This window comes from Lagopus muta, chromosome 1 (genome assembly GCF_023343835.1).
Source record: "Lagopus muta isolate bLagMut1 chromosome 1, bLagMut1 primary, whole genome shotgun sequence".
NCBI classification, from domain to species: domain Eukaryota; kingdom Metazoa; phylum Chordata; class Aves; order Galliformes; family Phasianidae; genus Lagopus; species Lagopus muta.
Genome location: NC_064433.1, coordinates 127,622,713 through 127,650,469, shown reverse-complemented (window position 1 = coordinate 127,650,469; position 27,757 = coordinate 127,622,713). Strand labels below are relative to the sequence as shown.

Sequence of the window (27,757 nt, the reverse complement as noted above, 5' to 3'; positions counted from 1 at the left end):
TTTGGAAGTTGGCAGCACTGCACCTGGCAGAAGGGCTGGAACTTGATGATCTTTGAGGTTTCTTCCAACCCAAGCCATTCTATGATTCCGTGATTCTAAGATTCTATGAAATAGGTCATCTGGCTCAACCTCTTGCTCATATTAGTTGGTACGGGCTTGTTAGATCTAAATTTATAAAATGAGAACATGCTTTATATTGACATATTTTATCTATTAATCTGCATTAACACGATCTCATAAAGAATGTTCCAAAAGTGGGACTGACCCTTTGAGACTGATCACATGCTATCCATTGGTTGCACTAGCTGAAGGTACAGAGCACTGGAATGAGATTTTTGGGACAAGTTGGCCGCTGAGGAGGTAGACAAATGCATTATTTTGAGAATGGACAGTTTGCTGTGCATCTGTATTTGAGCAGTAAAAAACACTGATTTGCAACACTGGTAACTGAAGGAAATATGTATCTTTATCTTGATGATATGCAAGAAGACTCAGTATTTAAATATATGTAAGCAAAATAATAATATTTAACATTCCAGATACCGAAGAGAAGACATAAAACCTAGGGTCATTCTGGCCTATAACTGTTCTTTATAAATTACATTAACACTGGAATTATATTACTCAGACAGATAATAATAATAACAGATAATAATAGAATAAAGCAGACCTTCTCAGTATTTCTGTCTGTTTTTTTTTTCCCTTGAAATATCCAGGGTTTTACAGAACAAAAATATTCAGCTTGATGCTAATTTCTATAAAGGGATGCAGTGTCAACAAACAAACCCTCCGGTAAAATTGCCACATCTGGGGGAATCAGGGCAGATGTGTGATGGGCAAGGGATCAGTTTTCCTCATCGTATCGTCCAAAGTGATTTACAAGAGTAAGGCCTCAAACTCAGTGTGTTATCACACGAGGTAGATGGTTGGTTTTGAAAACAAACGTACTTTGGTGCCAATTCCATGAAGGACTGATGTGATTTCTCTTTCACTCAGCTCTCCTTGTGCAGAGAACACGCTTATTTAGGCTTCAGTGACTTGATTTGACTTTACTCTCAGTATGTTCACTTAATTTGTTCTTTTAAGAGAGCTTGTATTCACAACAGATTTTAATTTGCTTTATTTTGCTGTTATATAAATGGTTATTCATTAAAGCTCAGCACCCTCCAAATGAGTTCATTTTATTCATATTTGCATGTTTTTCATTCTAGACCACTGGGATAAAATAATTACTTTGTTAAACAGTCATCTCAAATGTCTGTTTCCAGCCTGATTCAACAGAGAGTTTAAAAACTAGGCCCTGGAAGCCTGAGTATCTTAGAATCAAAACTGCCTCAGCTACTGTGATAGAGGCTTTTGAAACACGTCTTTCAAAGAAGAATCTGTAAGAGAGACTGAGCAGATGACCAAAATCCTCACAAAAATTCAAAAACACGATCACAAAGATACCATAAGACTGGGAGAGAGATCTACACCTCTACGTTTGCTTAAAATGATCAGTGTCCCCTTGCTGAGGATGGATGGAAGAATTAAGGGAGACTGAATAACTGTACTGCTCCTCTTTGAGTACATCCTTGTGGGATCCACTAAGTAAAATGAATGAAAAAGGTATGAAAAATAGAAACCTCCTCTTCAGTGCTACATTAATTATTCTAAATTAGAAGTAATTAAAAATAATAGTAATAACTTGTAAAGACACAAAGACAGCAAAATTGGTTTTAGGGCTGTAAAAATCAAACATAATTTGGATATCGTTTTGACAGTGATGGCCTGCTGAGGGACTCAGCTTCCAAGCCCACTGAACAGGAATGAGTACAGTGCTGTAAACTAAGGAGAGTGACAGTTTGTTAAATGAGGGTAAAATTCTTAATGTCATCAGGTCCTCAGCAATATAATTGTAACAAATGTTTAGAAAACTTTGTGATACGCAGGAGTAGCCACTTGCTGGACTTTCTGCCCATGATTCAACATAATTTTCATACCTTCAACATGACAGATTTGTCTAACTCAAAATGTATCCATGTCAAACTCAGTAGCATCTACAGCATGAGATCTGCCTACTAAGGATTCAAGTGGAATGGAGGGTAGGATGAGAAAGGAAGATAGATCATGTTTTAGTGCAGTGAGAAAATCAAAACAAAAGCTTTAAGAAAAAGATATTACATGCCTTGAAAGCTTAGATTATCACAGGACTTAAAACTGCAATAACACTGTTTTGTTTTGTTTTTTCATGCAAATGTAAAGTGTCTATGGGGAGCTCAAAGTGGTTACAGTTGTCTCAAGAATTGCTTATGTACGTAAGCTGTTCAATGCCATGCCTGAGGTTTTCCTTATCTGTCCCACAGAACAGTGAAAAATGCAGGTGCAACTGATTCAGTAACAACACTAACTACCATCAAGTCTGAAAATAAAACTAATAACATAAATTCCAGCCTCAATGGACAGACATCATACCAATGGAATGAAAAATTCTAGTCCTTAGTAAAGTATAAAGACTCATATTGGAAAACAAACAAACAAACAAACAAACAAAAAAAAAAAAAAAAAAAAAAAAACCCATAAATTTAAATACATCTTTTAGTCCAAAATTGATTCCCCTCTTCAACATTTGCCTACACAGGTGTCACAAGGCAAAGCACACTGAACTAAAGACACCATAGAAGTAAACCAAAAAATACTTATCAGAAATAGGAGGCTTTGGATCTTACCCTAGAGATCAGACCCTGACATCTTAACAAGTTTAAGCAGATTCTAACTGAGAGTTACTTCAGAGATTTTAACACAACTGTCACAGAGCATGGCCCAGTTTGAATTGGATGGCAGTGACAAAGCCCTTAGAAACCTAACACGGCTGAATGAATCTGTGCATTAGAGGAGCACTATCACTATCACTAGATAAGGAGACCTGATACATTTATAAGCATTCTTTATAAAACATTCCTAATTCTTCTGAGGATGAAAATCTCTCCAAAAGGACAATTACTAATCACACTCATAACTGATGTACAGAATCGATCCTGGTAGAAAGCAAGGCTTTTTCCAATTCTTTTAATAGAAAGGGAGTTTGCCATCTTGACCTTTCAAGGCAATGTACAGCAGGCATTAGCAAGAAATTTAAGATACTCTCCGAACAATGACACAGCCTGTAATGCATAAGGTTGCTTGGAAAGAATAAAAGCACAAATTCAAAAAGCCAGATTTAGCAAAGGGAGAATTTCACAACTTTCAGCAAATGAACACCAAAACAAAACACAAATAAAGAGCTCCTGAGACAGACAATAAGCAGATCCAAAATGCTCAGGACGTTGTGGTGCAGAGATACGTGGAGGCTGAGGCCACCTTTGAGGCAGTGTGGCTCTCAACTGACAGCAACCTCCTCTCTTAGTTACCCATAATTATACACCACTTAATCCCTAAATAGCTTTTCAGAATTAGCAGCCTCTCCACTTCTGCTATGATACTTGGGGAAGGGGAGGGAAGGAAAAGTGGACTTGCAGATGTGATAATCACAATGTAAAGATCTTAACTGATCTCTTCAAGTAATCCAAGTTTATGGCGTCTATAAACTCTAATGCATATACACACTTACAGGAGAAGCTTGGCACTATGGTAATTAACTGTATATAAATATACCATGTGATTAAGAAGATGTGTACAGCGATCCTTAGGTGCCTTTGTGCATGATATTGTGCAAGATACAGAAGTAGTTCCAACTGTGAATTTGAATTAAGGAGACTCTTCAGTGCAGCATAATCCTCATTATGACTGAAAGGGAACTGATACAAGTGGAGCACAGGCCAAAAGACAGGGTTTGCCAGGGCACCCAAAGCCTCCAGAGAAAAACAAAGTAGTATCAGCTCATGTTATAAGGGTTATGGTTTTATCAGCGTGTTTGGTATGGTACTGCATAATAAATACAGTGTGTCTAGGAAAGAATGACTGTCCCCAAAAGCTCTGAGGGTGACAAACACGAACTCAGAACAACATGAAGGTTTTAATGCTTTTTTTTTTTTTTTTTTTAATTAAATAAATTTATCAAAGAGTCTTAGGTCTCACCCATAAAACTTCCAAGTCATAAATTTCTTATTCAATGCTTGAACTTGTTGTTTAGGTATAAGGATATGTCCTGGTATCAAAAGGCATTAAGAAAGTGATACAAAGGATATACACATCCTTTGCCAGTCACTGAACAGTAGTCACAATTGAATACTTGACTTCTTGATGTTAAAGGCAAAAATATCACAGCAAGAATTCCATTTAGAAAAGAAGCAAAACTGAGTAAGGAGGATGACAGTTTGCAAACAGAAAACAAATTACCATTATCACCTCAGGTTTCATCAACCCCAGCAGTAACAATGAGAAGATGAGAAAGCCCCTGTTCATCAAGCCCAAGATACATCCAGACAAGTGCCCTGTTTCCAACAGCATCAAACAACAAGTGTTTAAGGAAAAAGTTTCAGCGACACCATTAAGTGCAGAGCAAGGTTTCTTAATACATCCTTCCAGATGCAAGTAGTTTAAGAGGCTTCCTGAATCAAACCTAGCCTCTCCATGAACTATCCTCCATTTCATCTAACTGCATTTTCAATGTGTTCAAGCCCTTGGCCTACAGAGGGTTCTGAGACAACAAGCTGCACGACTTACGACACATTTAACTGCATTAGAAAGTTTGTGCTTTCGTTATTTTTGTCTGTTTTTAATTGTTGAATGTTCGCTACTTTGTTTACAAGAAAGAACATAACCCCTTCTTATTCACTTTTTCTATACCATACATAATTGTATAAAGCTGTATGATATCATACCTCAGTCATCTGTTTGCAAGCAGAAGAACCTTTGTTCATCAGCCCCACCTTGCACAAAGCCACCCCATATCCCAGTTTTTTCCAGTTCTACCAGACTCATTTGAGTATTCACAACAGGTTCAGCCAATCATGCCTACAAAGGAAGAGGGACACTTCATGTCCTGTTTTTGTTTTCCTTCCTGCTAAGTAGTAACATTTTATTGGTTTTTATGACTGGCGGCGAATATTAAAGATGTTCTGCAGAGAAGTTTCAAAAATCACTGGGCTTTTTTCTTTTCATTTTTTGGAGCGACAGCAGTTGATTTGGATGTTATTCCTGTAAATATTTGTGGCCAAGAGGGCCAATGGCATCCTGGGATGCATTAAAAAGAGCGTGTCCAGCAGGTCGAGGGAGGTGACCCTTCCCCTCTACTCTGCCCTGGTAAGGCCTCATCTGGAGTACTGCGTCCAGTTCTGGGCTCCCCAGTACAAAAAAGACAGGGATCTCTTGGAAAGAGTCCAGCGGAGGGCCACAAAGATGGTGAAGGGCCTGGAGCATCTCCTCTATGAAGAAAGGCTGAGTGAACTGGGTCTGTTCAACCTTGAGAAAAGGAGACTGAGAGGGGACCTGATCCAGGTCTATAAATATCTAAGGTGTGGGGGGCAGAATGGCGAGGCCGGACTCTTTTCAGTGGTGAGTGGAGACAGGACAAGGGGAAATGGCCGGAAACTGCAGCATAGGAAGTTCTGCACAAATGTGTGCAAGAACTTCTTTACAGTGAGGTGACAGAGCACTGGAACAGGCTGCCCAGGGAGGTGGTGGAGTCTCCTTCTCTGGAGATGTTCAAGACCTGCCTGGATGCCTACCTGTGCGACCTGCTGTAGGGAACCTGCTTTGGCAGGGGGGTTGGACTTGATGATCTCTGGAGGTCCCTTCCAACCCCTACAGTTCTGTGATTCTGTGATTCTGTAATATACAACTATATATTCTATCCATCCTGTCATCACCCAGCCACTCAGTATTATGCGATTCTCACTGCTATTTGTGGCTGTCAGGACTCACAAGCTGACATACTGACTGGGGCAAGAATGCTCCTCTTCACCTCCTGCTCGGAGCAGGGTCAGCTACAGCAGGTTGCTTAGGTCCATGTCCTGTCAAGCTCTGAGTATTTCCCAGATTGGAGGCTCCAACACCATTTGGGAATCTGTGCCAGCGTCTGGCCATCCTCAGTGTGAACAAGTACTTGATCATACTTCAGAAGAATTTCCTGCATTCCGTTTTGTACCCATTGCATCTTGGCCTGTCACCACACACTGCAGAGAACAGCCTGGCTTAATTTTCTTTACTGCTCCCATCAGGTGTTTATACACACAGCTAAGATCCCCCTGAGACTTCCCCTCCCCAGGCTGAACAGTCCGTGCTCCCTCAGCCTTTCCTGGTGGGCCAGATCTTCAAGCCCCTTCCTCACCAGTAATCAGATCAGTTTGACTGTCCTAAATTCATTTGTGCAAAATGCATCATCTTACTGTTCAGCCTTTTTCTGTAACAATGTTTTATAAATACACTGAACATACCTCTACAGGATCAGGTCCCTCTGTTTCATCCCAGACCTTATAAATGATTCCAGAATGTTAATTTCTGTTTCCTAATCAGCTACTAAACTGCAAGAACTACTAAACTACTAAACTCTCTCTTATCTACTTTAAAATCTCTTGGCAGGAGACTTGCCAAAAGCTTTTGAAAATCAACATTTAATTAATTCACACAGTTCTTGACTATTTCAAAGCATTTAATTAATTGACGTGTTGAAAAAAGCTGCGCCAACTTTTCCAAAGTTTATCACCACATATTTAACTGTACTTATTATAATGCCTGCCAATAACTGAAGCAAACAGTTACAATCTTTAAAGCCACTTATTAAAATGAGGCTGCTTTTTTTTTTTTCCCCCTCAAAACTTGTGAAAGAACTTCATGCAGTGATCCACTCTGTGTCACTTTGTTAATTGATACACTTTGGATAAGCTTCTTTACCACTGGAGAACATTATTCCAAAATCCCAGCAGGAAGGTGCATTTTCTTCTCTCTGGTTTCACTTCAAAGCAGATTTATAGAAGGTCTACATCACTAAACTACAGAGAGTTTATATAACTTCATATCTTTAAAAAAAATGCATACAATGTACATAGATCATCTTGAACACAATGCCTCCTATTGCTTTCCATGGAAACTATGATAGAAAGAGCATAATAGCACTATCTGATAGATCAATTTTTCAGCTACAAAACACCTTTTTTCAACTCCATTTGTTATGCATTTTCACTAGTGATAAACAGGAGTCTGCATGCCATGCATTCTCTGTATCTTTGATAAGCTTGTTGCTCTCTAAGCCTCTTCAATTTTTATGCTATCCATTTTTAAATAAGCAGATAGGAACTCGGGCCAGTTCTTCTGGTGTTAGCACATGAAGGATTTATACAGCCTCAAATTCACAGTTTGTTTTGTTTGTTCATTTTTTAGTAACTTCTAATATTAGATTTTTCACCTGCAATTGAGCATTGACATTTCATAGAGCAGTCAATTGTAGCCCCAAGATCTTCCTCTGAAGTGATGATGGTCAGCACACAAGCCATCATTTCAAAACTTCTCCTTTTGCAATTTTCTCTGTGTCTATCACACCATATTTGTCTGCATTGAATTTCATGTGCCTTTGAACACCAGGTATTCAGCCTCTTCTGGCCTTTCTGCAATTCTTCACAGATAGCACTGGTCTTTACCACCCTGAATAATCTAATACAATGGGAAAGACTTGATGCTTCACTATTTGTCTTTTCTCTACAATTACACATCAAAAGCCTGGGCTCTAATATTGGACTCCATGGGTACACATCCTCTACTGTGAAAACAGACATTTATGTTTGTGTTCTGTATATCACACAATCTATGAACATTACAATATTTCCTCTTATCCTCTGAAATGTGCTGTTCCTTAAGAACCTGAAGGTATTCTGCCTCAAGGCTTCTACAAATCCAAACAAACTATATTAACCTGAATCTCATCCACTTACCTTTTTACAAACTCAGTTAATCTGAGCACTTTATAATCTAATATTTGATTGAAATACATTTCTAATTAAGACCTGGTGTAGGGAACCTGCTTTGGCAGGGCGGTTGGTCTCAACGATCTCTACAGGTCCCTTCCAACCCCTACAATTCTGTGATTCTGTGTGATTCTGTGATTACTAGCCAAAAGTGAATTCCTGTGCTCTAAATGTCTTTTCAAATGCTTCTCACTATATGAATATAATTTTTAAATGTCCCAATAAATGCTGTAGTAAGTTTGTTATACGTAAGTAGCCTTAAAATGTTGCTAAAAATTTTACAGGTGAAATGTTTAGAATGAAGAAACATAAAATAAGACTTCTTAAAGCAAAGACGGTGACAGTCTTCAGACTGAAATTAGAGAGTAACGCATTCCACAGAATTCTTACAGACCTGGGAGGCTCTATGTGGCAGCGTACCATTTTAAGCAGAGTTTTTCATAACCCTGGTAACAGTGTACTAAAATGTAAAAAAACTGAACTGAAAGCCAATTACAAGACAATTTGCCTGCATTTCTGCACTCTTCACACTGAGTAAAGGAAAACATCCAGTCCAAAAGGCTGCTGACTTCTGGATGTTTCCCGACTACTCCTACAACCCATTCAGGCCTAACAAAACACAGCAAAAATTAGGAAGACAATACTTTCCTAGAAATAATTATACATTTTATACTTCTATCTACTGTAAGAAAAGACTATTAAAGTCTCCCACACAAAATCTGAGCAACTAAAATTAAATCAAACTGTCTTTGTAAGGAATAATTGCACCATCTCAATAGGGTTTAATTATCCTTCTGAAGTCACTTTGTAGTATTATATCATATAAAAATTGTCTGATATCTGGCACAGAGAGTCCAGCTCGAAAATTGGAAACTAATCTGAACCAAAAAGATGACAAAAACATCTCCTGCTTGGTCTCTTGCAGAGTTTACAGAGATGACAAAGTGCTGATTCTGGCTGTGGAAGTACATGTATTTATGCCAAAATTTCCTTGCTAAGATAATTCACTCAAATGTATATACATAAATTGATGTACATAATGAGATTATTGCCTTTAGACTGTGAGACAGTGATATACTCAGACACCAAAGACTGATTGCACTGCCACAAAACTGGTGATTTATACCGGGTAGCACATGTACAACACTGTCAAGTGCAAAAGCATGTGATTTTCATTCACCATTTACAAACAGAAACATCAAAGCTTCTCTATGAGATGTCACCACTCTTTTTTTTCCCCAAGTTTTCTCTTATTAATTTACAGAGGGGGAAAAAAAATAAACATAAAAGGAAAAATCAACCTAAAGCTCTTCTTTAAGTCAGAACTTTTAACATGCACTCACTTCAGTGATGAAGGATGGAAGGGATGCAAAGAATCCCTTTGTCAGCAAGTTTGCTGACGACACCAAGCTGAGTGGTGCGGTTGATACGGTGGAAGGAAGGGATGCCATTCAGAGGGACCTCGACAGGCTGGAGGGCTGGGCTCAGGTGAACCTAATGAGGTTCAACACGGCAAAGTGCAAGGTTTTGCATTTGGGCCGGAAGAACCCCAGGCACCTGTACAGGCTGGGAGGAGTGGTCCTTGAGAGCAGCTCGGCAGAGAAGGACCTGGGGGTCCTGATGGACGAGAGACTGAATATGAGCCAGCAGTGCGCTCTGGCAGCTCGAAAGGCAAATGGGATCCTGGGCTCCATCAGGAGAGGGGTGGCCAGCAGGGACAGGGAGGTGATTGTCCCTCTCTACTCGGCTCTTGTGAGGCCCCATCTGGAGTACTGTGTCCAGGTGTGGAGCCCTCAGTACAAGAAAGACATTGAGATTTTGGAAAGGGTCCAGAGGAGGGCGACTAAGATGATCAGGGGGCTGGAGCACCTCCCCTATGAGGACAGGCTGAGGGAGTTGGGCTTGTTCAGCCTGGAGAAGAGAAGGCTGCGGGGTGACCTCATTGCAGCCTATCAATACCTGAAGGGAACCTACACCCAGGAGGGGAGTAAACTCTTCAAAAGGGCTGACAATAGCAGGACTAGGGGAAATGGATCCAAGTTGAAGGAGGGAAGATTTAGGTTGGATGTTAGGGGGAAGTTCTTTACTAGGAGAGTGGTTAGGCCCTGGAACGGGCTGCCCAGGGAGGTTGTGGATGCCCCGTCCTTGGACGTGTTTAAGGCCAGGTTGGACGGGGTCCTGGGCAACCTGATCTGAATGTGTATGTTTGGTGGCCCTGCCAGGCAGGGGGGTTGGAACTACATGATCCTTGAGGTCCCTTCCAACCCGGGTGATTCTGGGATTCTGTTAATTCATGCCTCCGATCAATCTAAATTCAGACTCACAGAACCACGGCCAATACCATGAACCAGAACTGGACTAGGCTGGTGGTCATTAAAATACCTATGACATCTTGATTTTCAATGTCCTTACTGATAAGAGAATATTTATTTGGAATCCACACAAAACACCATCTTCAGTATCAGCTACAGATCAATAAGTACCAAAAACAGCATGTCATTTGCCTCCTCTGAAGAAGGAAATGCAAGCTTATTTATCGAGTAGTAAGTTGTGTAACAGAGCAGGAACTCTCAGCACAGCTGACTCTGAAAGCCCACCACTGGCAGCTTCCTTGCCATGGGTCCCGTGCTTTCCTGCAGTAAAAACCTTGCTCACTGTGAGAAATGGTACTGCTGTCTGCCAGAAAGCCTCAATGAAATCTATCAAAATAACTCACAGAAAATTACTTTCATCATTTCAGCATTTGTGCTGACCTTTTTCCCAGCAAGTGGCTGAGGACAGGGCTAGTGGCACTTTGCAGACCAGCCCTGTGCAGCGGTGCTGAGATTGGAAAGTAAGAAGCTGTGAAAGCACTCTGCTGGCTGTAAATGCTCTGAGGGAGACCGCTGCCCTTTTGTATTGTGACTAAGCATATTCCATCAGGTAGAATGCTTTCCACTTCTATTTGTCTTGATCATTTCATTGTTAGATTGGATTTAAATGTAAATTACTCAAACACTAACTCCACTAAAAAGTGAAATGGAGTCAAAATCACATCCATCACAAATGGTGAATCATCTTCGCATTAGACATTCAGGTTTAACTCATTTGCCCGCTGCAGGGATATCATTCTTTACTGCTAAACTTTCCCATTATTTAGTCTCTGCAATGGGAGAAAAGCTTTCAGTGAATGAGTACAGTTAACCGTGAGCAAAAACATAAGTGTGATCCCCTTCCTGACCCCAAATTCGCCTAACATCCATACTTCTTTTCACATCAGCTCATATTTACATACAAACATATGGTGAAAACATTCCTACACTAGAAAGCTCAAGCACACTTCACAAAATCACAAGAAATCGTAGGTGTTGGAAGGGACCTCTGGAGATCATCACATCCAACCCTCGGATGGAGGTTCTTCCCTACTGTAGGTCGCACAGCCTGGAGCTGAGAGTGCTCACATACCAGCAGGCATACTCTGAACACATTTGTCCTACTATAAGCAACAGGGATGGAAGGTCATTGCATTTAATAAGTTTTTGAGACTGTTTTAATCTTGTAGCTGGAACAAACCTTGAGACTACCCATCCTACTGAGAGGGCTTGCTTGCTCTGAAGAATTTCACAGGCAAAGAAGATGGCTCTGACTCACTAGACTCGGTGTTGAGGTCAGAGTTTGGCTGAAAGAATTAAATCAGTTGAAAATCTTACTCATCAACTGCTTCCTATAATTAATTTCATTAATTTACACTTCTAGAGATTCATAATGCAATTATTAAGGCTGGTACAAATTAAGAGTTAATGGAAATGCGTACATCTGTCAGCACCAGAAGAAACAGCAGAGCAAGGAGTTGAACGAATGCCCTTTATTCATAATAAAGGGCACATTTCAAGGATGTTGTTTATGTCAAGATGATCGTACAGTGGACTTGCCAGCAGATGACCATGCTCTTTGACACCAGGAGTACAGCACTGAGGTTGTAGCATATCACCTATTTCATTACTTTTCCTGCTAGTACAGACCAGAAAACAGACCATGAGATAACGCCTCCAAAAGGCATAAAAGATCTGTCCATGAACTAGCTTGTTATTTCCAACCAAGAACCACAGATTAAAGAGGACTCGGCAGCTGACACACTTTGTCCCAGGCTGCACATGAGTGAGGCCCATCAGACCACATATTTTTGTGCTTGTGAGAGCGTTGCTGTGAGTGTGACTAAATGAAATCTATGAGATGGTGATGGTGAATAGGTAAGATCAGTTTGCTTGTAGATTCTGTAAAAACGATGTAAATATTCCCTTCCCTTTCCAAAACGTTTTGCTTTGAATTTCGCTACACAAAATCTAAATATTAAACATTACATGCTATGAAGTCTTCAAAAAAGTAGCAATGTTCTGCACTTCCCCAACTCTACGCAAAGAGGAGAAAATTGGCCTTTTTGTTTCCTCACCAAGTCCATTCTGCAGTCCACCTTCAAGATGAAAAATGACTTCTTTATTGAAATATTAATGCCAACATTAGCTACATCTCACTACATTAGCTGTGCCTAGCATCTAGCTACGTATAGCAGCATCTGTTTGCCTCTTACAGACGCTTAGTTCTGACACATCTATTAAAATTTGTATGAGTAAGTGGTATTCTGCATTACACCTGCGCACTTCCAGGGCAAGTCCATTAGTGTTACTTACTACAGAACACTGAAAATACATGGCTAGTATGTACTTATGTGCTTGTGTTTGTTTGTTTGTTTTTCATTTTCTTTCAAAAGATATGTATACAGGACCTTAGAGAAAGAGAGCATGTTCTGAATAAAATTTAAATAGAATGCCATCACCAGCTTGCCATTGTGATACAAAGCTAAACTTCAGAAGACTTACAGCGTAGAAGTTGCAGTGTTTTCTTGAAGTTAAAGAAAAATATCTCACTAGCATTGTAGCAGAGAGAGGAAATTCTGAATTCTGGGCTCTTTTTGGAGTTCCTATGGGAATGCACCTATTCTAAGTTCAGATACCTAATGACTTCTTAAACTAACACAGCCACCGTACAAACACTTTAAAATTTATGAGGAGAAACAAGCACTTCCAAAAGATGACTTGTCCATCCTATTTCAGGCTGAGACGAATGAACCTCTGAGAAGTAAATGTGAGATTTTTACATGTTTGTTCCTCTGCTCTAGACAAAAGAACACAGATCATCCACCGCTAAACAGTGGAATATTCCTTGGAGGTTTTCATTAGTTTACTTCTTACTGAAAATGTGAACCCTAAAGTTCAAGTTCATCCTTAGTTAAGTTCAGAAATGAGTTATTATTTACATAGTGTCCACATTTTAAAGTCTTTTCCATGACCTTCTTGTTGACTTTTCACATAAAGTACTTCAAGTCTTCCAAGTTTTGTATTTAAAAAAACAAAAACACTTTTCTTTAAAATCTTGCAAAACAAAATATAAATCAAATTTTCATTTGTGCTAAAAGTCGACTCTTCCCCTTGCCATCTTTCCTCTTCCATACTTATGCTTATACTGGAAAGAAAATACTCCATAAAAGACACAGAAAATACTTTCTAAAACAAACAAAAAATATATATTAATATCTTGGAAATAATGACTGTACCTATTATAACGTGCATGCCAAGTCTTGCCAAATGCTTCACAGTATGGTAACCAATTCCTTTAGCACCTCCAGTCACTATAGCAACTTTTCCATTTTGTGTAGGGAAAACTATAGGAAGAAAAAGAAATAATGCAAAGTTAGGTCATAGCAGTAACATGATGAAGAACTTAAGATGCAGCTGAAAGAGACGCACACTTAACAATCTGTCCATCAAAAATATTGCCTTAACTTTGTTAAGGAGCAGCCTGTCAGCTGTTAGAAGTCAGCTTTGGGACTGTTTACTTCATGTAAAAATTCAATTGGCAGCATGAAATCCTGCAAAGTTCTTGCATGACAAAGAGCAGAGTCCAACATTTGCTCCACTAGGAGCACGGAACACAGTGAAGAGCTCAGCCAAAGCAGACACGTCCACGCAAAGGGCAGAAACCAGTCCACCTAATTTAATTGCATAACTGAATACTCTGCTTGTGGAAAATCACAGACTTCTGGTCCCCGAAGAGATGAGAACATAATTTTTGCATTATACCACAGATCCGCTTTTTCCATCCACCACAGCCCTCACTGCAGAAGCCATTTCTGACACTCACAAAGGATTCCCCTATCCACACACCTTTGAGCACAAGAGAAGAGATGGTCAGGTGGGGCACAGGCCCTATCCCCATTGTGTACCCTTCTGCCCTATTAACCCTTCTGCCCCCAAAGGAACCAAAAGGTGGTGAAATGCCCATGTCCTGTACTGACGCTGGGAGCGAGGTGCTTTGGCCCTTGTCCCAGTGCTAATGATGGGCAGGAGTGTTGCAGCCTTGCTCAGATGGGACCTTGTGAGGAGGTCAGGAAAGTAGAATCCCAGAGTCCTGCAGGTTGGGAAAGACCTTCAGGATCACCAAGTCTACCCTCCCTCCAATCCACCAGGTTGCAATACTATAACTCCATTCCTCAGTGCCACAAAGGTGAGCGGGGCACGGATGCAGGCTGCACAGCTCAGCCTGGCAGGAAGCCTTCCTGCTGTACAGGAAAGCAGGATCACTCCAGCCATGTGGGAGCAGAGGCTGTCATCTGTGAGAGGTTTAATTGAACTGTTTGGGTAGGCATAAATCAGGTCAAATATCAAATATGGTTTTTGAGGAGGTGGCAGATCTTTCATGTGAATCCCCTGTGCTCTTTGTGCTACTGAGGTGAGCTCCTGTTTGGTTTTTAGAACAAGCTGCTAGATACTTGTACAGGGAAAACGGCGCTGAATATTTCCTTTTGCCACGGAATAGTGGCTGCAGGCAATATTATAGATAACAAATGTTAAATAGATGCTGACTTTCATCTATCAAAGGATTTTCTATTTTGATTTCTAGGTTTTTAGGGGGGTTCTTTGTTGTACAACATAAACCCGTATTTCGCATAGTTATAAAAAACAGAACTAGCATGGATACAAGCTGCTTTCTTCACAGCAACTCCCAAATTTCATCTTTCCTTAATCACACAGCTATTTTTAGTGCAATTCAACATGAATTCCTGTTCTCTTCAGGTAACTGTTTGATTCTTTCCCATGTAGACTGTGAATTATTTGCAATTATTTGAATGTTAATTCCTACTGCAATGACATCCATGCATGCTTTGTCCTAACAAATATAGTTTGCGCTCAACAAACCATGGTGAAGAGTTTTCCTAAATGTTTCCAATTAGATACATTAGCAGCCCTGCAATTTCTACCAAAAACATTGATCATAATGAACTCGATATAAAAGGCCTACATTTTTTCAATAGTTAGGTTTAGATATCAAGGCTATACCTGCTATTAAATACTTGGCTAGATTTCCCATTCTGTGAAGTCTTTTCCAATTGTTTACTACTTCACCAATCTTAGCTTTTTTTAGATGATGTTTGTCTGGTCTGTCTTCTGTCAGCAACACATACAAAAATAAAACAACAACAAAAAATGCGTTTGCAACAGAAAATAAATTCTTTTAAAGAGTAAGAAAAATAAAATGCTTGTAGTGTGATCCAAGCTGTCATCACCTCTATGTGACTAGTCCTTGTATGTGACTGAATACATTTTAAATTTGGCAAGGACATAACCTTCAGTCCCTTTTGCAGTGCTCCAATGATCCAAGACCTGAAAAAGGGAGGAGAATATGCTTGTGTTGTTCAACTTAGATGGAGTTTTAGACTATAAGAAAACACAATCTCTTGTACCACTGGTGAAGGGGACAGGTCTTTTACCCAGCAACAAGCCATATTCGTCACAACAGGCAACTCCAAAACCAATGAAAAGACCAGAAACAATATGGAAAAGAGAAAAAATGGCCTCAGAGCTAATGAGATTGTGAGGAGGAAAACAGCAAAGAGGCTTTTCTTTAAGCAGTCTGGCAGATACTCCAATGTCTGGGTTCTCCACGATGCTTCTTCAGCAAGAAGGATGTCTATCATTTCACTGAGAAAAAAAGGTGAAATACATCCTTCCCAATACCCACATTTCTTATAACCCAGGTTTGTTAGCTCAGAAAGTTAAAGGCACTTAATAAGCACCTCTTACAAAGCAAACACTCCTCAGTCCACCTTAGTCCACACCATAAAACCCATTCTAAGGTGCTTCCTGAAGGATTGAAGAGGTGTAAACACAGACAAGGAGCATTAGCATTGCTTTCTTGCTAAAACAGGAAAGGTTATTTGCGGCCGAGACAGTAACGTGTACAAATCTTGCACGTAGCAAAAGTGTATATACTCACAGAGAAAATGCCCACTAGAAAGCAAAAATGTAAGCTTAATAATCCACCAAGCAGTTATCTCCTGAGTATTAATTAATCCAATCATAAACTGTATTGATAATTGAGCTATGACAGCTTGTAAAGCAAGCTGCATAAACAGAAGGCTTGCTTCCTTCCCCATATCTTGTCCTTCCCGCTTATTTTTTAATCCTGTTTTGCATGTGTGAACTGGAGCAAAAAGGACAATGAAATCATTCTCAATTCTGTTTCTTTCACTATAGCTGAAAAACAGCAACAACAAAAACACTCACTCAATCAAGTATATATCAAGAAAATAAATTACTTTCATGTAGATCTGAGTATCTTCTCTCCCAACTCCCTGTATTTCTTCTTGCTTTTCCCCTCTAACCACCTTGTCGCCATGAGATTCGGATTTTACATGTTGCATGTACATGCTATTGCTCATTTTCAACTACTGCTCCACTATATCTATCTATTGCATAAAAGCTGTATTTCATTCCGGTGCAAAACTAATCCTTTTAAAACAAAATGTGGAAAGAAAAGGAGAAAAAGCAGTTAGGAATGGGGAGGAGCTGATAAGGTGAAGGAAAGGGGAAGCCAGAAAAGCAAAGTGACAGCAGGTACTGCTATGACAAAGTAGTGTTTAGCAGAGGATAGTGAAAGAAAATGTTTGGTCCTATCCTGTTCATGAGGGCTGCAAAGAAAATGACAATGTTTGCTCCCAACAGCCACTCAAACCAGGTACATTAGCAGCTTGCAAGGAAAATCACAACAGAAACACAGCCTTCACTGAAAAAATAACAGAGATCATCACAGAGCATTTTATAATAAGGCTGTTTGTATCATATAGCTTCAAAGACTTAGGAAGCACCCAGGGAAGAAAAAATGAGAGCTGCAGACACATATGTAAATGGCCAGTATCCATTTTATTTACATGTATGATATACAACTTCCAGAGAACTTGGTTTTGAATAGCCGGAACAGTACATCTGAGATCATTAAATTCCAAATGGGAAACGTAAAGAGTCCACTGAAAACTGAAATACGAAGTCTGGGGAAAAAAAAATTAACTCTCCCCAATTCTTAGGTTTAATTTATTAGATTGATCTTAAGTTCATTTTAATCTATGTAAAAGGTGTACCGTTTCCAACCAGACAGATAGTTTAATGTACAAAGAATCAGCATGAGGACAAAGCGCTGCTCATGTTACAACATCTACAGCCAAGGTCAGACGCAGGCTGAACGTGCAAGCCCAGTATACAGCCCCAGTACAAACCAGTCAGTGTGTGCTTTCCACTTGAACACAACCATCACACAGAATTTGAGAAACACCTTTTCATTGTGAAAACACATTTTCCATAGTGAATCACAATATAGAACTTCCAAAACAGCCCCGGGCGCTGCTGGTTTCCCAGCAGATGTTGCTTTATGTTGTGTGCCAGCTGAAGCTGAGCTTGGCCAGAGGCAGGTGAGACCCTAAGGGACCCCACTGCCTAAGCATTCTTTGGCAGTTTCTTCACCTCATTTAAAACATGTAATCAAAACACCCCAGCTCTCCTTCTGCTTCTGTTCCTGGTAAGCAGGTAGATACTGATCTCAATTACAGGCCTGCATCTCCAGCAATTTCACTGTGGGACATGAGAACTGCACAGTCCTGGTGCTAATGGGAAACCCTGACCAAGCACTCGCTGCTCATTTCCCTCTGTGTTCGAAGAAACTAGCCTGAGGTCTTTAAGCTCTTATTTATCAAGCCAAATTCTGACAGTCTTCTCCCAGGCTGATGTTCTGTCTACACCTCAAAGCATTCAGAAGAAATAAGCTTATCTACTTTGCAAGTGGATTAAGCTAAAGCAGAAAAAGGCAGGGTTATTCTGTAATGAATATGTCCCAATATGAAGCTATCTTAAAATAGCCAATGTCATTTTAAAATATGACATTTTCCCTAATCTGAAATAACTTCCTTGCACAGACAAGTCTTCACACACAGTTGATGACACCATGAATTTAAGGCAATTCTGTAATTTTAAAAAAATACTAACTTTTGAGAGGCTCCTAAAGAGGGTGGTCTGTGCAAGTGCTAAGACCAAGGAGGAAAAAATAGGATGCAGACCTTCATTACCAGCAAAATTCAGCTGAGGCAGAGGTGGAAGTAATGATGCAGACAAATCAAAATAGAGGCATTAAACCAACTGTCTTCTTTGCAGAAAAGTGCTATGTTAACACAGATAAATCCCCCCTCAAAAGAGCTCTTCTTTCTAAGTCCTTTGCCTGTTTGAGGCAATATCCATGTATATATATAAACTTCACTATGAAGTACAAAGCAAATTGCATCAAGTTTTTATCTAAGTCCTGTCTTCTAACCTATTAATCCGGCATCTGCTTTTGTGGAAAATGATGAGTCATGTGGACATCAAAATACAATATCTTTATATTAGCCTCTTCATTAAAACCTCTCCTTAAGACACTGGGGCCAAAGGCGGAATTCAGATTGTCTGAATGAATCTCCTGTCCTTATCAGGCCAGAAAGACGAGTGCTGAGGAAGGATGGTCAGAGGGGCTACCTGAGGGCCTGCCTCCCAGCTGGGCACAGGGACCCTGGGGGCATTTATGCTGAGGAGACCCTACAGACAAATCCTAACAGTTATTTTTTTTTCCTTCTTCCTATAACTGAATAACTTCTATGCAAATGTTATCCCTGAAGGTAACTGGCAGAACCACAGATAGAAAAAAAAACTAAAAGAGAAAAAGGAAAAAGAAAGAAGCCATTATTCAGTGAATATTCAGTTTGATGACAGCGTAACAAGGACCAGGTTTGGAGCTGTTCCTCTAGAGCAACTCTGGGTAAAACAAAGGGTGAACTGTAATTGTCAGTCCTCATTTAACGCCACAAGACATGGCACAGGCAAGTTTTTCTTGATGGCTTAAGAATTCAAATAGTTAAATCTGCAAATGAATTACTGAGCAGGTTTTCCTGTTCCAAAATACTCCAAGTCTTTCTCCACAGTTTACAACATGGTGGTGCCGAGAAAATTTCTACGGAGTCTAATAGTGATAGGACAGGAGGCACTGCCTTTACACTAACAGAGGGAAGACTTAGGTTAGATGTTAAGAAACTCTTCACTTAGAGGGCAGTGAGGCACTGGCCCAGAGCAGCTGTGGTGCCCCATCCCTGAGGCACTCAAGGCCAGGTTGGATGTGGCCCTGGGCAGCCTGAGCTGGTGGAGGGAAGCTCAGTCCAAAGCAGGGGTTTAGAACTAGGTGATCTGTGGTGTCCCTTCTAATCTAAGCCATTCTATGATTCTGAGGAATAAACTGGCCAATATTTTTTGTAAGACATGAGCTCTCATCAGCAGGAAAGCTGTGAGCCTGAGCCTGTGCAGACAATCTTTCAAATGCAAATGGATCTCCTGAATTTGCACACCAAAATCTTTTCTGCCTCTGCTGCTTCCTATCACTTTTCTATGGAATATCAGTATGCAATCAAGATTGAAGGCTTTTAAGATGGGAAACCAGGTAGGTGGCAACCAGCCTGACTAGTCCTTGTGTGCAATGGCATCATGCTGGTTTCAGCAGTTCCACGCCATCAGACTTTCTGCTCACAACTGCCTTGTGCACATGCAGATCCACAGGCACATGACTGATGGATCCAACATAATTGAAATCATTTGGCTTATTTGTATAAAGGTGACCGGTTTGCCCAGGAAGAGCACTTGTTTCTATGCACAACTGAAAATTTGCACCAGCTATAGGACAAGCCTCCAAGCTTTTGTCTTACTCAGTTTTCAGAGAACTAATAGTTGGGAATCATTAACAAACAGAGGCATCAGAGAGGCTGGTACTGACTGTACGGATGGGAAGCGAAAGGTGTTGAAGAACCAGAACAGCCAGAGAAACTAAATCATGGAAATATGTCCCTTGTCCCATAGAGGAAGAGTATCTCAGAGTGCTATTCATGGAAGAACAGGAGCCAGGTGGCTGTAAGAACTTCAGCAGCCAGGGGAAGACCTAATTTAAGAAGCCACCCACATAGTACCAGATAGGGAAGGCAGATTGTGAATAAGCACTCACAAAAACACAGTAAAAACCCTGGATTCGTATGACCAGGTTTCTTGTTTAACCACTGCACAAGGTTCACATGAGTTGTAAGAGACTGCAGCAGCAATTTGCCTGGGCTGCCTAGGCATTTGGGAATCCCATCAGTGCTGCAATTCATGCCAAGCCAGGTATCCTGACAGCACATCACAAAGTCACCAAAAGGCAGGAGGGCAGCAAATGGCACAAAAGCAGGAAAGCGGGAGTTACGCCAGCTAGAAAAGTGATGTGCTCACTTAGCTATGAAGCTGATGTGTATCCTCATCTCTTTCCAACCTCATCAACACATGAATAGGTGGTATTTCTTCAGATTTAGCAGTAAAATCAGCTGAACCAAACTCATGCAATTATTTACTTTGTCAATGGAAACAACCAAGAAAAACAAATTAAGCCTGATGTAAGGCTATGGCATTAGCTTTTTTACTAAGATGTCAGCTTCCTTACAGGGACAAAGCAAGATTTCCAAGCAAGATGACAAGTCTTTCATCGAAGCCAGAGGGAGAAGTTTCTGAAATCTATTTCAGGATTTGTTCCCAGACATTTAATTTCTTTAGCGCACAGGAAAGCTGTGCTACACAGTGCTATAAGCAGAACGGCTCCTTCTCCCTCCAGTTCTACCTTTCATGAACACACTGGGGAGCTTTGTGAGGTATTACATAGACAACAGGTATTATTACAGCTCACTATCATAACATCATACGAAAACTATCCACAGCAAGAATAAATTGTACTAAAAAATCCCCATGTTAAGAAAGATGCAAGATAAACTGAAGCAGTAGTAAGAAGAGAGTTATGACACAAGCAGGACGAAGGAGCTTGTCTTCTGCTAAAAAATAAAATAAATAAATAATGCTACCCAAAATAAGGCAGCTTTTCAGAGCAACAGCTCTAAGCATTCTATAGCCTAAGTCCCATGATAAGAGATCTCTGCAGCAACAATGGGGAGGTGGAATGCGGCACTCAAAAATTCATTTGCATGACACACCTATCTGCATTTCTACCACCGATTCCTGGAAAGCCGGGATTAAAGCAGTACAGTGTGTGTGGAACGCAGTGTGGGGGAAGGAGAAGGGAGTATCCGCCTCTCCAGGTTCTCTTTTTTGTGGAGAGGAGGTTGTTTTCAAGTAATTCAACACTCTCTTCACCTTCCCCGTTGCTTTCAAGTATTTAGCTCGAAGAAACACATCTCTAATGTATTTAATTTATCCTTTAATATACCTGAATTATAAATCTCTGTATGATGGTATTATCCTTACGGCAGGAAAAAAAACCCCGAAACACAACAAGTCCAGAAAAGAGACCTGCTTTGGTCACAGCTTGGCCAGCAGTATGGATCCAAATCCCCTGAAGTTTGGTGTTGGGAGGGTGGTGTGAGTCAAGGCACTGTAACCAATGACTGGACTACTACTGCCAAAGTCAAGAGAAAAATATTTCCTCTGCACTTGCAGATGTGTTTTCAGTGCTTTGTTTTCTGGGGCTCTTGCCTGGAGCGTTGGCCAGTGTAAGGGTTCTGCTTGGTAAGAAGAGCCAAGGGAAGCTGCACTTGCACATATTTTTCAGGTGGAGCCCAAGTGCTTTTGGTGTACTTGTCAAGTAGTAGTATTGATCCAGGTCTTTTGGCAACTGCTAGACTTGCCAGAAGGGCTGCACAGAGATACAGATAATTGCAGTTTTCAAAAACAATATATATGGTAATTCTCTGAACTAATTTAAGCTGACTGTCTTCACTCTGACTGTGAAGAACTTTTTCCTCCAATAAACCTAGTGCAGACCTTCTGCAGTCAGCATCATTTATCATGCCAGAAAATTCTGAATGTTGCTCCCTTCCTTAAGAAGTGAGAGGCTGAGAATGGAGAAAAGCAAAAAGAATGGTTAATCTGGGATATTTTCTTGTCAATTCTGAATTGAGTTTCTCTAAGGCAAAGGGCTACAAGGCTGCAGTGAAGAATGGTCTGAGGAAGAATACATCTGATCTTTTCACAATACAAGTTCAGGCTGATTTTGACAGAGTTAATAGGAAATCTGATCCCAACCAAAATGGAGCTGCCCTAAGGTAGAAGAAAGAAAAGAAGAAGAGAAGGTGTAGTTTTTGAGTCCTAGATCTCACTTCTGGATGTGTTTGCCATTCTAGGGTACTTTGTTCCTTTAGCCAAAACTCACCTAAAGATAACAGAATTGAAATTAATTTTTACAGGTGCCAAATTGATTACACACACCATCATACAAATCAAACAGTTGGAAAATAATTTGGTACATTATTAAAATCTTTAAAAAGAATTTAGCAGGAATTCAGGTTTGCCCAGAAACTGCTATAGGAGAAAAATTTCCAACTACACATAGGAAGAGGAGAGCCCTAGAACACTGAGAAGGGAAGAAGGAAGAAAGGTGTGAGAGGGAATCAGAAATAACAGACAGAAATACCACATTACATCTACAGGTATATCAGCAAAGTTACAGCTCTTCAAGGTTTATGTATACATCAAGCAGCATCTGTCATTACATGCTAGTCATTACCTTAAACATATATGCTGTTTCAGGCCTGAACCAGTTTTTGCTGGAGAAACACTAGTCTCATGTAGCAAGGATATTTCACGTAAAGGCTGATATGTGTTGACAAACTTGTGCAAGAATATTTGGCACAGAAACACTCACTGTGCAATAGACTGCACATGGCATATTTTCTTGAACTGTGCAATCATTTTGTCTTGAGGACAGAGGCCAAGTGGGGACTAGGATGAGGCCATGAAACTGCTTCTCTTGGAAGAGAATGGAGAGCATTAAGGACAAGGTCATTGCAATAATGTGAGGAAATACTGATAATTAATTACAAACGCTGAACAGTCACACCCTGCATGTTTAAGATCAATGGATTTATTAAAAATATCAAGGAAAGAAATTTGGCTCCCAACAGAAAGTAACTGTTCCCTGCATGTTCATACATTAAAAGAATCTGCTTACCCGTATCACTTCTTACATGGGAAAATGCTATCACAAGAATAGAAGAAGACGCATTTCCATTTGCCATGTATTCTCTGCCCTGCTTATCTTTCATTTCTTTTACATATTTACCTATTAAATCGTACTCTTTGGCTTTCTTCTCTTTCACTCCAGTCACACTAAAGATAGAGATGTTATATACGGCTGTATCTTTAATTTAAGAAAAAGCATCTGTTATCTCTTGAATAGATTTACTGATACTTTCTCCCATACTCCCTCCCTCTAGGCAAATGTAACTGTGCAATACCTTAGGCAATGTCATTTTATGTAAAACTTGCCAATGCTCTTTAAGTTATGTCATCTTACATTTTTTCCTGTTGTGAAATAAGAGATGAAAAAGAAGAGCTCATCCCAGAAGATTTAAATAGGGATAATGGCTCTGCATAGTCTAGTACCTGTACAACAATTTTTCCCATCCTGCAAAAGTAACAGGCATTAGAAATTTTTTTCATTCTCTATCAAGAACCAAAAATTCTCCACCTTTCAAGCTGTTACCAACAACTAGATAGATGCAACTCTCTTTCAGAACAGTATGAACTGTTTGCATTCCTTAGGATGTAAGAAACAGTTTCAAGTCCTTGCTCTCGGTCAGGCCTGACTGCCTCAGCAGTTAAGCCCCTGAGCATAAAGAAGCCTTCCTATTTCCAGTGTCATCGAACACTTGACATTTAAAGACCTTCTTGCGCTTCGTAAGTTCCCAATAAATGTAATATTTTTCCTTGCCATGCTCAGAAAGCTGGTGGTCAATTTCTAAGGATCAATAAACAGAAGATAAACAAAAACATAACAGCATCAGAAAATGTCTTCTCTCAAAAGATCACATCCCAGCTAATTCAAAAAACTGACAATGCCGTTGTTATCTGCATAAAAAGTGCCACAAAATTGTAAAGTACTAAAATTTCATGCCTACCTGTGAAAAATTAGCATTTGGTTTGTAGTGTTTACCTAAAACCCAGGCTGACAACAGTGACTTTGAAATGATTAAGAAATAGAAAGAATCTGCAAAGGGCTAATTGTCTGTTACTCCATTATGATCAGAGTAGATGTAACAATCTGATGCAATGCAGAAACATCACCTAAGAACACTGTAAACACTGGACTGATTGTTTCAAAGCAAAGAGTCCTCCACAGGAACAACAAAACAAAAACAAACAAACAAGCCCAACCAACTGCAACTCTTGATTTAATATCAAACCATGCAGAAATCAACCTGGGCCAGTCATGCCCTTTGGCAAAGAAGGGGTTCTGTTATAAACACTGAAGTCTGGACAACATTTACTACCCAAAGGTCTGAAAATGCCAAAATTTGAATACTAATTAACACTTTGTGTAGAAACCGAAGCAAAGAGTCATCTACTTCTTATGGTCAACATGGAAATCCATACCAAAAACAAAATACAGCTATCTGCTTTTTAGCATCTCACCACAAGAGTTATAAAGTCAGAAGGGAACAATTAATGCTTTGCAGTATGACATATGCTTGTCAAAAGATCAAATATTTTTAGTTTTCAAAACAGTATTGACAGTACTGTTATACTCCTAGACAGTACAGGATACTCTACCACAAACACCAATATCTTCTTTATAGCTCCTACTTTTATTGTCTGTAAATTCTAACGCCTCTTCTTCTGACTACATGCTATTAAAAGATTGAATTAATTATTCCATCTCTTCTTGCTCAGAGCATAGATAGAAAGATACAGCTGAGCAACAAATATATCAGAAAAGTCAATTCTTTAAATATTTCCTTAATATATTACATTCTGGGGGGACAAAAAAAATTTAGCAAGATCATTAAGAGTAGTTTTAACTGCACCTTTTCTCTTTCAGAGACAGGGAACATAGTTTCCATATTCCAATAAAGCTTAAGAGCTGAAGGTCACATTCAGATCTGCTTCTTCCAAAAGGTTAAATGATCTGATACCACTTCAGCCACCCCTTTCACTTCCCACGGTATTTCCATAAAACACAAATAAGTAAGCAGAAGTCATGAATTAGTATACAGGACTTTGACATTGAAATTTTTGTAATTGAAAGTTTTTGGAGCACATCACTTAAGAAAACCATGCAATCACTTCTGAACTGAAGTGCTTGTTATCGTACACAAAGTTCCAGTAATTAGAATCAAGAAGAGAAGTAAAAGGTGATTAGAGATTATTGGGAAAAATCTGGTTAACAGGAAGCGTAGCAGATGAACCAATTGGTATTTAAAGTTACCCTGAGATACCCTCAATTAATTAAAATGCATGTTAAAAAACACATTTCCATATTATTAAAATCTTCTAACGATCAGACCCGCTACAGCATCAACAGTAACTCAAGTAAACTCTCAGGTAATACTAGGTTAACAAAAAAGATGGAAAATAGCTTCAACATCTCTCCCTCTCAGCTCTATACTTCCCTGAGCACTGGTTTCACATCTTCCCAAGCAGTCTCTCGATTCATTCTTTCAGATATCCTGCACCAGGTGATGAGAACATCACTCGTTTGGATATTCTCTTGGCCTGTCATCTACACACCCAAAATGGCGATCCTGAAGACCCCACAGCAGATCTCACAGCCATCTACTGAGCTCTGTGCTGGTACCAAGCCTTCCAGAGTTCATGTCTGGAGAATGCTCTCAGACATAGGGTTTGTATTTTGGGTGGTCCTGCGTGGAGCCGAGAGTTGAACTCGATAATCCTTATGGGTCCCTTACAACTTGAGATATTCTATGATTCTACAATTCTGTGTGCTGCCATGTAGCATCTCAAGGCCACCACTTCTCCTCCAGAAGCACAGATTGGCAACGGAAGATACCCTGCATGCTTTTTGTCATTCTTTCTATTTTTAAGAGAGCTCTTCTTTTAGATCAGAGCTTAACTGAAACACCTGAGCCTCTGGATGGGACAGTTTTCCTTATGTGAAACTGCTTAAAAAAAACACAGTTTGGAACTTGGAAGAAGAAAGCACTAATGACATACTTTTTTTTTTTTTTTTTTTTGGTCTTTAAGACAGCTGTAACATTCATTTTCCAAAGACAGAATTTTATTTATGTTTCTCTTTGATTATATGAGAAGGTCAGGGGTGTTAATTAGAGTATAAAAGTCCAAATACAGAAAGGTCTCACCTGTAATAGATATACCTGCCTAGTTCTCTAACAATAATTCTGTTCTAGGAAAAGAGTTATTTCCTTTCAGACTCTTGTTCTCTTTCTTCGCGCTCTCTTAAGTGACCTAATGCTCGTGCATTTTCCTTCATTTTTTTCTTATTCCTCATAAAATATGCACCAAAGTTTTCACAAGGAAGTTACCAACTCTGCAGCAGGGAGCTATTCGTTGGGAAAGATTTTCAATGAAATTGGAAATTTTTATTCCTTAGTGAAATTCTTATTTTCAAATGAAATTTTATAGGCCATTAATCTAATGCCTATTCACGGGATTCAGGGAATTAGTTAACTTAGAGAAGCAGCTACTGTGCTTGCTCTATAATTGCTCTTTGTCAAAATTGTCAAAGATTTTTAACATGCCAAGTTACCCCATAGAATAAAAGCTTTTGAAGTATGTCTCAATTTAAGAGGCCATCATTCCATAGTATCATTATCTGCTATTAATTTTGCAATTAGAGACTATCACATGCTGCTCTGAAGAAACGCAACTGTTCACAAAATGAGTCCCATTATTGATAATGCTCCGGGAATATGACACAACGTCCTATTTTCAGTTGTACACTTAATTACCTTCTATAAATAGATTGCCACATTTTTAAGGGAAAAGTGCATTTCTTACAGAGATACGTGACCTTGTTGACTGAAAGCTCCCAGCACTGGTTCCAGAAATGAGGGCTACAGTTCCACAGGCACTGCTAGCTCTGCATAGGCAGGCTGTGATGTCACTCAGGAAGCAGCTGGCAGGGAGAGCATCCAGCAGTGTCTGTCCATCCTTCCATGGTCCCAGCACAAGCACCAGCACCCTTCACATGCCGGCCTGAGCACCAGCAGGTCTCTCGTCTGCACTCTGCTTTTCCATCTCAGCCGTGGATCCAGCCCGAATCAAACACTGATTCACTTTGTAGGAAATAATTAAGGTGTGATGTAGCCTTTCAAGGAGAGATTTCTTTTTCTGCTTTTGTTTTGTTTTTGTTTACTGAAGAAAAGCTACTTTGCTCATTCTGTTATGGAGCCACCACTCAGGACTGCAGTCCCTGTCTGCAGCACTCCCTTACATTACTTCCCTTACATTAAACAGCAAAGGTACCCCAGCACCTAACTTCTGTTTGATGCTCAGTCATTGAAATCATTTGACTAAGGCTTTGCTTTTGAGATGCATAAAGCAATTTAGGACTTAAAACTTATCATCAAATAAAAAAATAGAGCTTGAGGAATAAAAGACTACAAGCTTGTGCTGGCTTGTTCGGCAGCTGTCTGCTGTTTCCAGTATTTCTGTCTAAGGCTTTTTCCATGAACTCAGGATGCCTGCACTTCAAGCACAGGCCTATTG

At 39.9% G+C, this 27,757-nt stretch overlaps 1 protein-coding gene across 1 annotated transcript in view; it reads right to left on the bottom strand.

The window, feature by feature from the left end:
* The window catches only part of DHRSX (dehydrogenase/reductase X-linked), a 160,969-nt gene that overhangs the window by 111,181 nt on the left and 22,031 nt on the right, over positions 1 to 27,757 (bottom strand). Inside the window, exon 2 of the mRNA XM_048934489.1 lies at positions 13,471 to 13,578. Within this exon, the coding sequence (XP_048790446.1) occupies positions 13,471 to 13,578 (108 nt within the window). The remainder of the gene's footprint in view (positions 1 to 13,470; positions 13,579 to 27,757) is intronic.